The sequence below is a fragment of the Macrobrachium nipponense genome, chromosome 22 (assembly GCF_015104395.2).
Source record: "Macrobrachium nipponense isolate FS-2020 chromosome 22, ASM1510439v2, whole genome shotgun sequence".
Taxonomy (NCBI): Eukaryota; Metazoa; Arthropoda; class Malacostraca; order Decapoda; family Palaemonidae; genus Macrobrachium; species Macrobrachium nipponense.
The window spans coordinates 29,320,537-29,337,064 of NC_087213.1; the positions used below are offsets into that span (position 1 = coordinate 29,320,537).

The following is a 16,528-nucleotide window of genomic DNA, read 5'->3' on the forward strand; positions in this document are numbered from 1 at the left end:
CATAAGTTAGCCTTCACAGCAGTGATTTTTTTTTTTTAGTTCCCTCTTAGCTTTGGTATGGTGAGAATTTTAGGAAGATGTCGTCACTTGTGGAGCCGAAATATCACTGTATATGGCTCCTTTGTTCATCTCTGTGTATGACTCTCTGGTTCAAAATTGCTAAGACAGGTTGGAGTGTGCTTTAGTTTATAAATTTACCTAATATATGCAGATTTCCTTATTTCTGCAAGAAGACTCTTAGATATAAAGTAATGACTATAGGCATGACTTTATGCTAAACATTGATTAATAAAAAGAACGATGACTTGCTAATTCCAGTGTCATGCATGCCGTTTCTCATGCCTCAATGTGGTACCCTCTGGACAAAGGACTGAGAGAGAAAGAGGCCAGTTTTTGTTATAGAAAGATATGTCTGCTTTGAATATTTTTCCAGATTATTTTGCAACTTACAAAGTAAGATGTCTTTATGAAGATCCAGGTTCCCCTTCTCTTTCCTGTATTTAATATGATTGAAGGAAGCTCGGCAAAACTACCTTTGAATGATAGAGCCATATTTTTTGTGTGCACCCATTTTTTCGGAAGGCAGATGAGCGGTGATCCAGGTGACAAAGTTCCAAATGTCGGAGTCTTCTCTTCACCTATCATAACAATAAGTGAACTTTAATTTGACAACATTCCTTTTGTTTACAAAATTTAAGAGTAAGTGTCAGACGAGAGAGAGAGAGAGAGAGAGAGAGAGAGAGAGAGAGAGAGAGAGAGAGAGAGAGAGAGAGAGAGAGACGGTATCCAAACTTCACATTAACTACTTTTTTTTGTTCCTACAGGTGATGTATCACGAATATAATCCGCAAGGGTGAAGAATAAGCAGTAACATTGTGATACCAGAAAATAAAAGACAAGCAAGATAATTATAATCCTCGTTTTATAGAAAAGTGAAAGAATAAACTTGACCGTTTTTAGTGTGGTAACCCATCGTGTTAGATTTCACCACTTCTTAGGAAAGTTTCGTTCCAACGAATGAAATTCAGTGCGTGTGAATGAGTGTAAATAGTGTATATTTGTTTCTGCATAGTTAAATGCAGATATTTGTATATATTTAAAATAAAATATTAAGATTGTTATTGTCCAGTTATTATTACAACCTTCATAAATGAAATGACTATGGAAATATATAAATGTTAACGTTTCCTTCTTTTAAGGTAAGGAAAATCACCGAATATGATTCAGGTTGAGGTAAATCACAACTTAACGAAGTATGAAATCAGCAGCTGTGAAGATTCTCTGGTAATATCTCATGGTTCATGGATAAAATGTGATGGTTTCCCACAAATGAGACCGATGGATCTCTAATTCGGTACACTCGAAGTCGAGGGTTGCTTGAAAATTGGATTTGAGGAACATTTTGCAAGGAAAATAAACAGATTCAGGTCCTTTCGCTGGTAAGAAGTGGTTATTGATCCATTAATTCTGCTTTGGGGAAGGATATTCAATGTCCTACAAAGCCTTAACTTTTTGTAATCTGAAATGCTGTTTCGATGTCATTCATGGTTGGTTTTCTCCAATAATAACATTATTTCCAGTATTTATTTAAATTAGTTGTCATATCAAATATTTGAAGTGCGCATCAAAGTTTTCCTAAATGTTAAAAATCAAAGTATTTCTAAATTTTAAAAGTATTTTTTGTATATCTTTAGTCTTACAGGTACACTTATTGTAAGGGTAAAATTACCTCTGACGCTAATAGCCCCGCTGCCAACAGATGTCACCACAGTATCTGTGACGTCACACTTTCTGAAAGTATCGCTAAAGACTCCTTGTTTGTTCCTCGGCTGGTCAGACAAAAAGTGCTTGTTTAATAATTATTTTTGTCCGGCACGAGGAAGGTGGTTAACTTTCGGCGGCTGAAAATTTGGAAAAGTTGTTAACAAACATTTATTTAATTCACATCGTCTGTTGAACTTCACATCTCGAAAATCAATGAAGAGGCATTGATATTGACAACACAAATAGAACTCAAGGTAGATCTAGTGTACCTATCCGCGGCGGCCCAGAGTATGGCAGTTGCGGTTTTTCTATGCAGTTTTACCTCCTGAACAAGAATTTGAAGTAATATTTATTCGGACGACTCTAATTTACCTTTGAACTCTATCCTACGGTAAAGGGGATTCCCATTGGGAACCGGGGTTTTGGGTGGGGACAAAACCCCAACTCTATCCTACGGTAAGGGGGACCCCCAGTGGGAACCGGGGTTTTGGGTGGGGAGAAACCACTTGGGGGGAGATTTTGCCGTGTTATTGTGGTATTTCCCACATTTATCACTTTTAAAAACACGAAATACAGGCGGAAATAAGAAATAACAAAACTAGCGATAGTGGAGCCGTTTCACATCCATATTCATCTACTACTACTACTACCACAACACTGAATCCTACTACGCATGCGCTAATGCTACTGCGCATGCGCTAACTGTAAGGGAGCTTTTGGCCTAAACTCAGACTTCTTAGTGAGGAAAGAAATGGGGGTTTACGGGAGGGATATATGTATTTAGCCAAACACGTTACAGTATGACCCCTACATTGCTACCGGACTGAGTGAAGGATTGGGTGGTAACAGGGTTCCCAGATTTGGCAGTTTCTCACCAAATTTGGCTTTTTTTCCTAATTTGGTGGGTAAAAATTCACTTTGGCTGGCTAGTGGTATTTTGGCTCGTTTTCAAACACTTTCTATTTGAGCTAAACACTGATCCCACGTTTGAGGAATCTCTCCCCAGATTGGGAATTTTTTAAGGTTTTCAGGAAAATCTGGGGAATTTCAATAGGTTTTCAGTAAAAAAACTTGTGGTAACATTTAAGCAAAATATGTAGATGGAATTAAAATAAAAATCACACACACACCAGATGACCACAAAACATGGCTGCCGATTCTCAGAGAACGAGCCTCATTTCAAAATTTCAATTCATTCTCGTTTTTTTTTCCTGTATTCTTATATTAGTTTATATTATAACTAATAAAAACTATGATGCCGCTATACAAGCATATATATGATAAAAAAAGATATGCATTTATAAAGATAAATATAACGCACATATATTTGCCGGTTATTTGGGTTGGTTTGGATTTCCATTTGGCGGGATTTTGGCTGGTTTCATGGTAGACTTTGGCTGGTTGGTAGTGGTGTCATCTGGGAACCCTGGCTGGTAACCATACGTTGAGTTACATAAAAGCATTTACTAATTTGTTGTTTATTAAACATGTTTATTGTGAATTCTAGTGTTTATTCCTTTTCCTTTTTCCATAGTATTTGTATAATAACTGTTTTGAAATATCCCCACCTAATCATTTCACCATATATAACTTGAAATATTATGTTATAATTGAGGACAGACACCTAAAAATGCCTACGTGTTGATATAGAACTCAGTTTTAGGACGTTTCGATACCTACCTACCTACCTACCTACCTGTTACGTGAAATTGCACATTGCGTTGCATATTACATACACACTCCCTATATCATTTATACACAAGTCAATCCCTCCCCTTTCCAGTATTCACGACTGGCTCTTTACGTTACACCATTTACAATGCATTTCTCACCGATACCAATACCTAGATTAAAGTTTGCCATTATTATTATAAAACCTACATTTAAATATATAACATATAAATATATAGTTTGCCATTATTATTATAAAACCTACATTTAAATATATTCCATTATACAGTTTTACAGACATTACAATTTACACCTCCCTTCCACTTTCCTTACTATTATGCAGTTATGTTACGTTACTTTTAACATTTTACAACACTTCCACACCCATCACAGTTAGGTTTATATGTCATTTTACCTACTGGGGGCCGAATCCCCTACCCCGGTTAGGCAACATACCCTTAGGTTTAGTTTGTTATATGTTGGTTTACCTACTAGTTTTACTTCCTTGAAGGGGGTTACCTGGTTAGGCTAGGTTGGTTAGTTCTTCAAGGGTGGATACCGGGGGGGGTTGGTTGGTTAGGTTACATTCCCTACTTGGTTACCTACTACGTTAGGTTTGGTTAGGTTACATTCCTTACTAGGTTAGGTTAGGTTAGGCCTTTAAGGGGGGGTACGGGGAGCGAAGCCCCCATGGTCAGGCAATATTCCCTACTAGGTAAGGTTAGGTTGGTTAGGTTACAATTCCTTACTAGGTTAGGTTAGGCCTTTAAGGGGGGGTACGGGGGGCGAAGCCCCCCTAGTCAGACAATATTCCCTACTTTAAGGGGTTAGGTTAGGTAGGTTACATTCCTTACTAGGTTACGTTAGGCCCCCCCCCCCACCCCCCCCCCCCCCCTAAAAATATTTCCCTACTAGGTTTAGTTGGTTACGTTCCTTATAAGTTAGGTTAGGCCTTTAAGGGGGGGAAGGGGGGCGCAGCCCCCTGGTCAGGCATGATTCCTACTAGGTAGGTGAGTTGGTTAGGTTTACTTTTTCTTTTACTAGGTTAGGTTTAGGCCTTTAATGGGGGTACGGGGGCGAAGCCCCCCTGGTCAGTGGCAATATTCCTACTAGGTTTGGTTTAGTAGTTGTTTAGGTTACATTCTTCTAGGTTACGTTAGGCCTAGTAATTCCCCTACTAGGTTAGGTTAGGTTTACGTTCCTTACTAATTTAGTTAGGCCTTTAGGGGGGGTAACGGGGAGGGGGGCGAAGCCCCCTGGTCAGGGCAATGGCTTCCCATATTAGGTTAGGGTTGGGTTAGGTTACATCCTTACCTAGGTTTAGGTTAGGCCTTTAGGAGTTAAGGGGGGGCGAAGCCCCCTGGTCAGGCAATTATTCCCTACTAGGTTAGGTTAGGTTAGGCCTTAGGTTTTACATCCCATTACTAGGTTACGGTTAGGCCAGTATTTCTTACCTTAGGTTAGGTTAGGTTCTAGGTTCTTACCGGAGGGTTAGGTTTAGGCCTTTAAGGGGGGTACGGGGGGCGAAGCCCCCCTGGTCAGGCAATGTTCCCTACTAGGTTAGGTTAGGTTAGGTTACATTCCTTATAGGTTAGGTTAGGCCTTAAGGCCGGGGGGCGAAGCCCCCCTTTGGTTTCAGCAATATTCGGGGCCTAGGCTTAGTTAAGTAGGTTTACATTCCTTACTAGGTTCGTTAGGCCTAGTATTCCCTACTAGGTTAGGTTAGGTTACGGTTCCTTACTGGTTCAGGTTAGGCTTTTTTTTATGGGGGTTTTTACCGGGGGGGCGAAGCCCCCTTGGTTCAGGCAATGTTCCCTACTGGTTAGGTTAGGGTTAACTTCTTACTAGGTTGGTTAGGCCTTTAAGGGGGGGGTACGGGGGCGAACCCCCCCTGGTCCCTGGCAATATTCCCTACTAGGTTAGGTTAGGTTGGTTGGTTTAGGTTTACATTCCTTACTAGGTTCGTTAGGCTAGATTTCCCTACTGGTTAGGTTAGGTTACGTGCCCTTACTAGGTTAGGTTAGGCCTGTAAGGGGGGTACGGGGGGGCGAAGCCCCCTGGTCAGGCAATGTTCCCTACTAGGTAGAGGTTACATTCCTTACTAGGTTAGTTAGGCCTTTAAGGGGGGTATGGGGGGGTGAAGCCCCCCTGGTCAGGCAATATTCCCAACTAGGTTAGGTTACATTCCTTACTAGGTTAGGTTAGGCCTAGTATTTCCCTACTAGGTTAGGTTAGGTTACGTTCCTTACTAGGTTAGGTTAGGCCTTTAAGGGGGGTACGGGGGGGCGAAGCCCCCCTGGTCAGGCAATGTTCCCTACTAGGTTAGGTTACATTCCTTACTAGTTAGGTTAGGCCTTTAAGGGGGGGAGTACGGGGGAAAAAGCCCCTGGTCAGGCAACATTGCCTACTAGGTTAAGTTCCCTACTAGGTAAGGTTCCCATCCCCCTGCTAGGTTAGGTTATGTTAGTTTGGTTTGGTTCTTCAAGGGGGGTTACAGCAGGCCCAACCCCACCCCTGGTCAGGCAACATCCCCTACAAGTTTAATTAGTTTTGTTATATGCTAACCTATGTTTAATTTGGTCTTTTGTATTTATTAAAACAACTATAGGCCCTATTACACATTTACCACCCAGGACTTAAATCCCCCACCCCCTCCTGGGCCCGGTATATATGTATTTGTATTATTTCATATTTTGAACCCATCCCACATTTACATTTAGTTCCTTAACTACCCATTTACTTTTATTACCCTTAACATTGCCAACCTATCTTGTTAAGTGCTTGTTCATTTACCTCAGCCCCACCCTGCCTCAACCAATAGCATCAAAGCATTTTTACTACTCCACCCCACCTCTCCTACCCTGTTTTCTACGGTCTAGCCTCCTGCCACCTCCTAACTGTAGAACTCCAACTCTGTTGAATCTGCCGCCATGACATCCACTGCTGCATCTACTTCACGCTCGCCCCAGCCCCTCACCAGGAACTCTTTGCCAACTTCATGTAACAATTGTTACATGAGTTACAAAGATTTTTCTGCCTTTTACTCAGGTAATTAAGATCGACTAATCGGTTTTTGCCAGGACCACGGCCTCCTGAGAAAGCAGGTCTTTTGCCCCGATTCAGTCGACTCCAAGATACGGGAGGAGAATGTATAACTTCGTCGGGTACTTGGCTGTTGCTTATTTCAAGCTGCATTTTGAGGAACCCAAGACCCGCCTCCACGCATTCCTAAAAGCAGCTGCTGCTTTGTACCCTCCACCCCTTTAAGGTAAGGTCCAAACATTATTCTTAATTATTATGTTTTAGGAAAGTGAGTGTTAGGCTTTCGCCGAAAGTTGCGTCAAGGTATGTTACTATTCAGTGGGGTGCTGCTAAGACAACTCGTACCTTCCACCTTACCCCGCCTACCCCCTGTGCGTTACCCCCCCCCCCTTACCCCCCCCCCCCCTTAGTGAACATATGGCTCCGTGGTGGTTGGGGATTTAAACATGGCGGCTCTGTTTACATTTCCTTCACCGTAACGAATACTTGGTACCTTCCTATAGGACCGTTCTTCGGTGACTTTGACTATGGCAATTGACATTTTCCATGTTATTTTAGTTGTTTTACAAGGGCTGTAAGGAATATTTTTTTCGTTTGGTTGGAACTAAACTTTAATATACCTTTGAGTTTGTTGCGGCTATTATGTAACTTTCAAAGGTCAATTACTGCTTAGTTACAGCCGGCCGAATGGATATTACTTTTAAATCTTGTACAGTAACTCAAATAACATAGGAATCAGTCAATTGCCATAGTCTAAGCCACCGCGGATTGCTTCTGTAGAAATACCGCCAAAGCAATATTAGTGACTTTAGCAGACTTAACTGATAGATCTGGTGAAGAAATTTGTTTCGTTGGCTAATTAGAGAGACGTTTCGTTCGCGAATTTGGGAATCCGTGTGTTGATCCACCTCATTCAAATGTGTAACTCCAGTTTAATTCAAATACACATATGACCGTGCCTCTTACAATGTTACTAGTGGAGTCATGATCTCAAGAACGCTGTAGCTTTTGAGAATGTACAACGTTGGGCAAACTGGATGGGTGCCCTTGTCTCTGCAAGCAAAGGATTTTCTAGAACTAGGAAGGGTACTCGATCAAATCTCACATATACTAGATAAAGAGGGGAATTGGATGAAAATCCAACCGAATGTAATTATTACAGAAATGCCATCAGTAGCATCTTCAAAGGAGAGGTGCCTGATAGTATACAGATCCGCGGACAGATCCTACACTTCCAAAACCATTACCACAAATAAAATGCATAGAATAAAAGTTGTCCAGAATTCTAAAATATACCTGAAAAGTCACTTATCTGACCAATTTACACCAAAATGCCATCCGCTGATATTTCCCGTGAAACGTATATTTTTCTAAGTACCCACTTGATGTGAACGGTGACATGGCAGTCGGAGCTCCCGTAGTTCTCAAGTTGGCCACAGTCAGGCGCTGTACGTTGGCCCGCCCCCAACGAGGGAATTTTAAATAAAACCAATCCTGTATCAGGTTAACCCAGGTCATTCCCAAGGGACAAGAATATGAATCATACACTCATACCTGCACTCACAGAATTCGCTATTTCTGTTGTTCACCACCGACATGGATAGGACACACCAAGTATTGTTCCTAAAGTGTAACAGCAGACGAGTTCGATATCTATACGCATTTGTATATTAGCCTAGTATTCTGATAGTTTCTATGCAACACTGACGAATTTATGAAGTGGTTGTATAGAGAAGGTTTACTTGGGGACTATTCGGGGTTATGTACAACATGCAACATAGGAAACCGGCGGTTCATGAAAGATGGGACAAGCAAGGCCACAGGCCAACCCATTTACATGTGGCGCTGTACAAACAGCAAGTGCGGTAAGAGGGGATCAGTTCGGCACGAGTCATTTTTTGAAAAGTCGCATTTGTGCCTAGAAACTATATTATTTTTTTTTTCACTAAGAAAACCCCACAGTGTGTTGTAAGGGATTTTGTTATGCCTCTAGAACCTAATACCATGGTCGTCGGACAGCAGCGACTTTGAAATTTGAATAAGGTAAGTTCCTAATTTTTGTTATCCTAAACTAGTGTTTTGGTTAGTTCGAAGCCAGTACCGAAGCACAGTGGGCACGTAGGAACATGCATGATGCCGCAATTTGTATGTAAACTAGTTTTTCAGTTAGTTCGAAGCTAGTACCGAAGCACGTGTTCAAACAGATCTATCGGTCCGACGGTGGGCACGTAGGAACATGCGCGATGCCACCATTTGTATGTAAACTAGTTTTTCGGTTAGTTCGAAGCCAGTACTGAAGTATGTGATCGAACAGTAAGGCCGTGGCGAACGAGTAAGGTGTTTAATGTTGCAGTTATGAGGGGATTTATAGCCTAGGCTAGTTGTGTTTTTTGTATGTACTGTGGCTAATTCTCTGTAACCCTTGTGGATAGTGCGCGCAGTGCAACATTACCTCTTGCCAGAACATACCGAGCTTGCCAAGAATCTTTAAATATGTGGATAAGGTACGAAGCGCCATTCCACCACGGCCTTACTGTAACCCATGGCTAGCGCGCGTGCAGCGCAACATTACCTCTTGCCAGAACATACTGAGCTTGCCAAGAATCTTTAAATATGAGGATAAGGTATGAAGCGCTGTTCCGCCACGGCCTTACTAACAGCACACATAAACATATTCACCGTTAACAACTAATTTATCAGTAATGCTGGTTAGTGGTAGCCTAGGCTAGTCTGTCATTTACATGTAAAGTAGTGGCTCAGTTATGTATGCGAAGTAAGGGGTCCTAGCATCTAATTTAATGTCTGTTAGTGGTAGCCTAGGCTAGTGGTTCAAAAGTTCTGCAAAGTAAGGGGTCCTAGGCTAGCCTAGGTCAACCTTGAATGTAGAGTAAGGGGTCAAACTTTTGTATTCAGAGGAAAGGGTCAGCAGTAACAAAACCGTAAATATGTAAATTTGTCTCTCAAAACCGGAAATTGAGAGTTTCGGGTGACATGAAAGTCCGAGGCTGCTTCCCCCCACCCAAAAACCCTGGTTTCCCACTGGGTCCCCGTTTACCATTTGATGTTTTTTAGGCTTTATTTTTATTGGGTCAACTACAAAAACGTTGTTATTAGCAATTATACTGTTCCCCTTCTCATTTCCAAATATGCATTATACATGTAGTTACTTGAGATTTCTTCCCACGAAAATCGATTGTCCGCGGATATGTAGTCGCTCCAAGGTGCCCCAAACTCCAGATTGACACGAATGGAGGATATTCAAAGAAGGAAGGTCCGTTAGAATTTTCTCAACCACACACTGTTTTCGGGTAGAAATTAACTGGAACAACCAGGCTGGGAGTGTAATGGAGGCAAATCCATTAAACCAGTTCAAGATGAGGGTAGATCTAAGCTGTTGTACCACGGCGAACTAGACTATGCCAGGTGACGTTTTCCTATACAGTTTTACCTCTTGAACAAGAATTTAAAGTAACATTTTTTCAGCTGGCTGTAATTAAGCTGTAATTTACCTTTGAACTCTATCCTACGGTAAGGGGGACTGATGGGAATGTGGGGTTCTGGGTGGGGTAAAACACCTGGGAGAATTGCCGTTCAACTCTATCCTACGGTAAGGGGGACCGATGGGAATGCGGGGTTTTTTGTGGGGTGAAACACTTGGGGGGAAGGTTTTGCCGTGTTATTGTGTTATTTCCTCTTATTTATGACATTTGAAACCCGAAATACAAGCTGAAATAAAGCGATAAATAAACCGATAATGGAGCCGTTACATACCCCAAATCCACTGATGATTACTGCTATTACGATGCTGAATTCTTTTACGCATGCGTCAATCCTAGGGCGCATGCACTGTGATATAAGGGAGCTTTTGTTTCGCGCACACAATTCCTAAGGAGATAAATGATGGGGGTTTTGGTGAGGGGCACATGTATTTAACCAATCATGTTGCATTATTAACCCTACACTGCGACAGGAGGTTTTGGGGGGATTCATGCATTGTCCTTTTCCTCATTTGTTTTGTAATTGTGTAATATTTCAAGCTTTTATTTCTGTTCTGTTTATCATAGTATTGTATATGTGCACTGACTTGTTCTCACTTCATAAAGTTGCCCTATATATCTTACAATATTACGTTACAATTGAGGGCATGCCCCTGAAAGTCTCCTGAGGGGTGGGACTAGAAGGAGGTTTTAGGACGTTTCGAGACCTTTTCTGTCAATGACGTGAAAATTGATGGTATTACATTTTTACATTTTAGACATTCCAAATTACACATGCATTTTTTCTCCTTTTTTTTTTTGTATTTACTTTTACTTGCCTTTCTGATCCATAACAATTTCTTGGATAACATTTTACTTATTATATTTACTTTCATATTGTATCGTCTTTCTTAAGTGGGGTATGGGATCCCCCCCCCCCACCCCCTCCGGATCTTGGTTATACATTTTACTAGGTTAGGTATAAGTCCTAACCTATATGCTACACTAATAAGACTGTTTTTATGTAAGAGGGGGTTAGGGGGCAGAGGTCCCCCGGTCAGGTAACATGTTCTATCCAGGCCCCCCCCCCACCCCCCCACCCCCCCCCCCCCCCCCCCCCCCCCCAACCAGTAAAGAGGTAACATGTTTCTACTTAGGTGCAGGTTTGGGTTAGGTTTAGTATCCTTAATCTTTTATGCTTACACTTCTTAGATTGTTTTTATGTAAGAGGGGTACGCGGCCCCCCTGGTCAGGCAAAACATTGTTACTACTAGGTTTAGGGTTGTATCGGTAACCTATTATGTAACACTTCTAAGACTTGTCTTATGTAAGGGGGAGGTACGCCCCCCCCCCCTCCCCCCCACTCCCCTCCCCGGTCAGGTAACATGTTCTACTAGGTTAGGTTAGTATCCTAACCTGTATGTTACACTTCTTCGTGCTTGGAGAGCCTCCTGACAGTCTCCAGGCATGAAGATGAAGCATGTGGAGCCTCTGATGGGACCGATGAAAATGGGGTTGTTTGAGAAGATCTGGTGTCTCTGGAAGACGAATGGGGGGCTCCACCAGTGCTTCCAGTAGGTCGGGAAACCACCCCTTCTGTGTCCAGAAGGGGGCAATCAAGGTGAGATCCAGACGCTTGGTTGCCCTCACTTTGTTGAGGACTGACCACACCAGAGAGAACGGAGGAAATGCCCATAGGCTTGAAGTTCCCTCCAGTCCTGCAAAAAAAGCGTCTGTCCCGGCACTCTGAGGAGTCTGGTAAGGGCGAAAGAATATCTGGCACTGGAAAATTTCGTGGGGGTGGGCAAACGAGATCTGCAATCGAATGTACATATAGCCCACTTGTTTCCTGAGGCTGTTGAAGACTTCCTGGCAGTGTCCATTCCAACCCTTGAACTTCGTTCGGTCTCGACAAGGCGTCTGCTAAGACGTTGTGGTGGCCCAGGATAAACTGAGGGACCAACGTAATCCCCGTCTTCTGCCCAACACAGGATTGATCCGGCTTCTTGAGTGAGAAGATCCGACTGTGTGCCGCCTTGGTTTCTCAAGTACGAGACTGCTGTGGTGTTGTCAACAAAGATCGCGACAACCGACTCCAACAGTTGATCCTGAAATGAAAGAAGGCCTAGGTACACTGCCCTTAGTTCCCTCCAATTTATTGACATGATCCTCTCTTCCTCTAACCAAAGGCCCGAAGCAGCTTCAGAGCCCAGGTGTGCGCCCCAACACTGATCCGAGGCGTCTGACCAAAACATTAGGTCCGGCGGAACCGAAAGAAGAGACGTCCCTGACTTGAGGCTGTGAACTTTCATCCACTAACAGAGATCCTTCCGACATTGTGGAGAAGAGGCGACTATCGTGTCCTCGGACACGAAATCCCACGACTGGCGAAGTGTCGACTGAAGGGACCTCATTCTGAGACGACCTCCTGGAACCAGTTGAATGAGGGATGACAAATGGCCCAGGAGAGTCTTCAAAAATTCTTTGATCAGACTCAGAAGCTTGTCTATCCGTTTCTGAGAGGGAGAAGCTCTCAAAATCTGGGAATTCAAAACAATCCCCAGATAAGTCATGATCTGGCAAGGGATTAGATTGGACTTGTCGAAGTTGACACGAATGCCCAACTCGACACAGAGACAGAACTATCTCCCTCGACCGGAGACATTTCTCTTGAGATTCGGCCTGGATTAGCCAATCGTCCAGATACCGAAGCATCCTTACATTTAACTGATGCAGAATAGCCGAAACGGGAGCCATCACCCGAGAAAAGACATGTGGAGCAGTGGTGAGGCTGAAACAAAGGTCTTGAACTGGAAAACTCCCGAGTCCGTGAAAAACCGAAGGTAAGGTCTGCTTCTTGGATGGATGGGGATTTGCAGATAAGCATCCTGCAGATCGATGGAAATCATCCAGTCCCCCCTCCAGACGGATGAAAGAACAGTCTGGACCGTCTCCATCCTGAAATTGGACTTTTAATGAACTTGTTCAAGACCAGGCACCCGAGGCCTTTAGAACTACAAACACCCATGAGTAAAACCCGGGAGGAGGAGGAGCTCGCTCTATGGCATCCTTCTCCAAGAGGGCCGAAAGCCCCTTCTCCAAGGCTTGACCCCTGATTGAGTGAGGGGAATAACTGCTGAACTCGAGAGGACGATTGGAAAGTGGAGGTCTGGAAACAAAAGGGATCTCGTAACCTTCCTTCAGGACCTCCATCACCCAAGCATCCACTGCTCTCCCCTGCCAAGCTGACCAATGGCGGGAGAGACAAGCTCCTACTGCAGTCTCCAGGCGAGGTGATGACTCCTACTTCCGAAAATTCTTACGCAGAGACAAGGAAGAAGAAGGAGGTTGTCCTGGAGGTTGAGCTCTTCCTCTACCCTTAGAGCCACGCCAAGAACCTCTCCCGCGTTTCAAAGGGTGAGCACCAGAGGATGAAGTAGAGGCACCAGAAACCTGAGATGTACTCTGGAAAAACGAGCCAGGAGGTGGTTGTTGGGCTGGAGCAGAAGGTACAGATCTGGCCCTAAACTTACGCTTACTCCTTGAAGGAACGGGAGGAGGACCAGAGGAAAAAGCTCTTGATAAGGCCCAGTGAGCTTGGGAAAAGGCATCACCTTGATGTTCCTTCAAAACCTCAGAAAGCACAGACATATCGAAAAGGGAATCGCCAAAAGGAGAAGAGGACAACAGACGGGTTCTCTGAATCTGATACAGAGGAGGGTAACTGCGACAAATGCAGGTTACACCTTAGAGAAACAAGAAAGGCCTGCATTTGAAGCAGCAAGCTCGTTCTGATGTACAGAAGCGATTGAAATGGATGAGCAGAATTTCTCAAAAAGAGGAGCATCAGGAGGAACAAACCCGGAGTCCTTGATATACATTAAAAGCCCTCTGAGGACCCACATATTGAAGGATTGAGCTTCTTGTAAGGAGCTCATAACAGACTCCATGGCAATAAAATCTTCAATAGAGAGAGACCGAAACCTTAGAAAGCAAGGGTTGACCCGAAAGTCAGACAAAATCAAGATTTGGTTTGGGGGGGTTGGAAGAATGAAGTATCATCCGCCACCTGATAAACTCCTCTCCAGTGTCGTAGAAGAGAAGAGAGCTTCCTCTTCCCTTCCCCGATCACCTTCGAAAGTTTAGCGGCAACGTCCGCCCTCACTCTCGCGAACCTCTGAGCAAAGGGAAAACGTAACAATTCTCGCGACCGGGAAGGACCATCAAGAAAAATCCCTTCTGTAATACAACGAGGCGGAGGCTGCTTCTGCTCTTTAGGCCTCGCCTGAGGAAGAAAACTCAAAATTAAATAAAAAAGTTTCTTGAACTCTACATCATAACCTCCGTTCAAGAAAACATCATCATCACACCATCTCCACCTCTCGCTACCAACGCCACTAAACAGCACTATCTGACATTGCGGTTTTATTGCCAAGTTTTTCAGTAATATAACTCTGGTCAAGCCAACTCAATCCCGCATATCTTCATTGTAGTCAAACATCGTAGGCTGTACAGATGTTTCCCCGTGCTGTCAGGATTTGCTTTATTTCTGCTTCGAGTTTTCTCTTATAACCTTCCTGTCCTCAGGAGGCGTGTCCCTCGCTAGCTTTAGGGTTAAATCTTGTTGTTTTTCCCAGTTTTGCCATCTTCAGGTCTGGGCTTTTTAAGTTGTATTTCGCTTTGCTTCCAGAAAGATCTAGGCACAAAACTGGACGGAACCTCTGCCCTCAATTCGATGGCAGTGTTCTCTTCACCCAATGGGGAAATTAGTCAATCTTTCGCCCAGTTCTTGGGTGGATGAAGGGACTCCAGCACATATAAAAGGCGAGATAAGATCCTGCAAAATGTCAGAGACAAAAGTTAAGTACCTGGAAGATTTTCGTATTCGAAATTCTTCCATAACGAGAGTGAGACTGTGTGTGTGTGTGTGTGTGTGTGTGTGTGTGTGTGTGTGTGTGTGTGTGTGTGTTGTGAGAGAGAGAGAGAGAGCCGAGAGAGAGAGACGAGAGAGGATGGAGAGAGAGAGAGAGAGAGATAGACGGCCGGAAGAGAGAGAGCGTGAGAGAGAGGGAGGAAAGAAGAGAGAATTGTTTTGTAAATAATACAGCCCAGGGGATTATTAATTTTGACAAATACTGATCACGACTGGAGGAAATATAATCAATGTTAATAGTCTTTCTGTAAAGGTGGCTAAAACATAAGTCATTAGAGTGACTCTTCAAGAACTTAAGCCATAAAGAATGATACCAATAAAATGGATTGTGCGGCATAAGTCGGCAATATTAAGTCTTGAGGGCGAATAAGCATGTTGGGTGACGGAAATTAAATCCCATTACACTGTGAATGTAATCTGGGGAAGGTGGTCTGAAAAGTTTATGATGAATTGTGATATTTTGTTTCTGATTCAATTAAAATTGGGTGAATTTAAGAGTGCACTGTTTATTTCATTTCGCTTATACAGTGCTTACATCGTAAACTGCATATTTACTTGTAATCTAGTCTAATAGTTCTGACAAGAAGTAAAATGTAGGCAATGTTTTCTTGAATCTAATTTGCATGGAAAACTCATTGTATTCGTGGCCGTTGCTTCAAAGTATTCCCGGTCCCGGTAGTGGGGTAGTGCCATCAGTGCACCTCATGCGGTGCATTGTAGGCATTACTTAAGGTTCTTTGCAGCGTGCCTTCGGCCCTTAGTTGCAACCCCTTTCATTCCTTTTACTCTAGCTCCTTTCATATTCGCATTCTTCCATCTTTCTTTCTTCCCTCCTCTAACAATTGATTCATAGTCTAACTGCTAGGTTTTCCTCCCGTTACCGTTTCAAACCTTTTACTGTCAATTTCCGTTTCAGCGCTGAGTGACCTCATAGGTCCCAATGCTTGGCCTATGGCCTAAATTCTATATTCATTTCAATTCGAAGTATTCTGCATTATATATGAAAACTTAAAACTACTATCGTTTCCAGAGGCCGTGTAATAGTGTTTTTCCCAAATATCTAACAAACCGGCTTATGAATTTCCATGAAACTACAGCAATGAATGTTTCAAACATTGACCTAATTTTTGGTGGTACAATGAATTGACAGATGTGCTTAATTAAGCCGTTTACTCTTAGAAAAAAGAGGAACTTCTTCCCCTCCTTCAGAGCGTTTCGAAGAAGTGGTACTTAATGACGTAACTGTGACGCAGAGGTTCCCCCAACCTTCCTTCGGTGTTTACACCTATGGCTATCCTATTACTCCCCCTCCCCCCTTCCTTCTTGCCTTCTTTCCTTCATTCCCATTGTTATTAGGCTACCGAGTAAATCCCTGTTAGGAAAGACTGTGTACTGCACATATAAAATGAGCCGGAAGAGCAATAAAATGTTCTATGGTGGTAGATAATGATTAGATGGTTAACACAAATTATCGAACATAATAGAAGAGGTTTAAAACAGGGGTGTGGAAACGCACTGAGAGATATTCAACTCGGACTCCTACAAATTTTAGATTTGCGACTAAAAAAAAAAAAAAAATAAATAAAATAAAATAAAAACATTAGTAGAAATAGAAAACAATTTTTTTTCTTGAGTTTTATAT

The 16,528-nt window shown here is 43.0% G+C and overlaps 1 protein-coding gene across 1 annotated transcript in view; it reads left to right on the forward strand.

Annotated features, from left to right (window-relative positions):
* Positions 1–1,121, forward strand: part of LOC135198560 (uncharacterized) — a 130,147-nt gene extending 129,026 nt beyond the window's left edge. Inside the window, exon 31 of the mRNA XM_064226260.1 lies at positions 825–1,121. Coding sequence (XP_064082330.1) covers positions 825–844 — 20 coding nt within the window. The 3' untranslated portion in view covers positions 845–1,121. The remainder of the gene's footprint in view (positions 1–824) is intronic.
* The last annotated feature ends 15,407 nt before the right edge of the window (positions 1,122–16,528 follow it).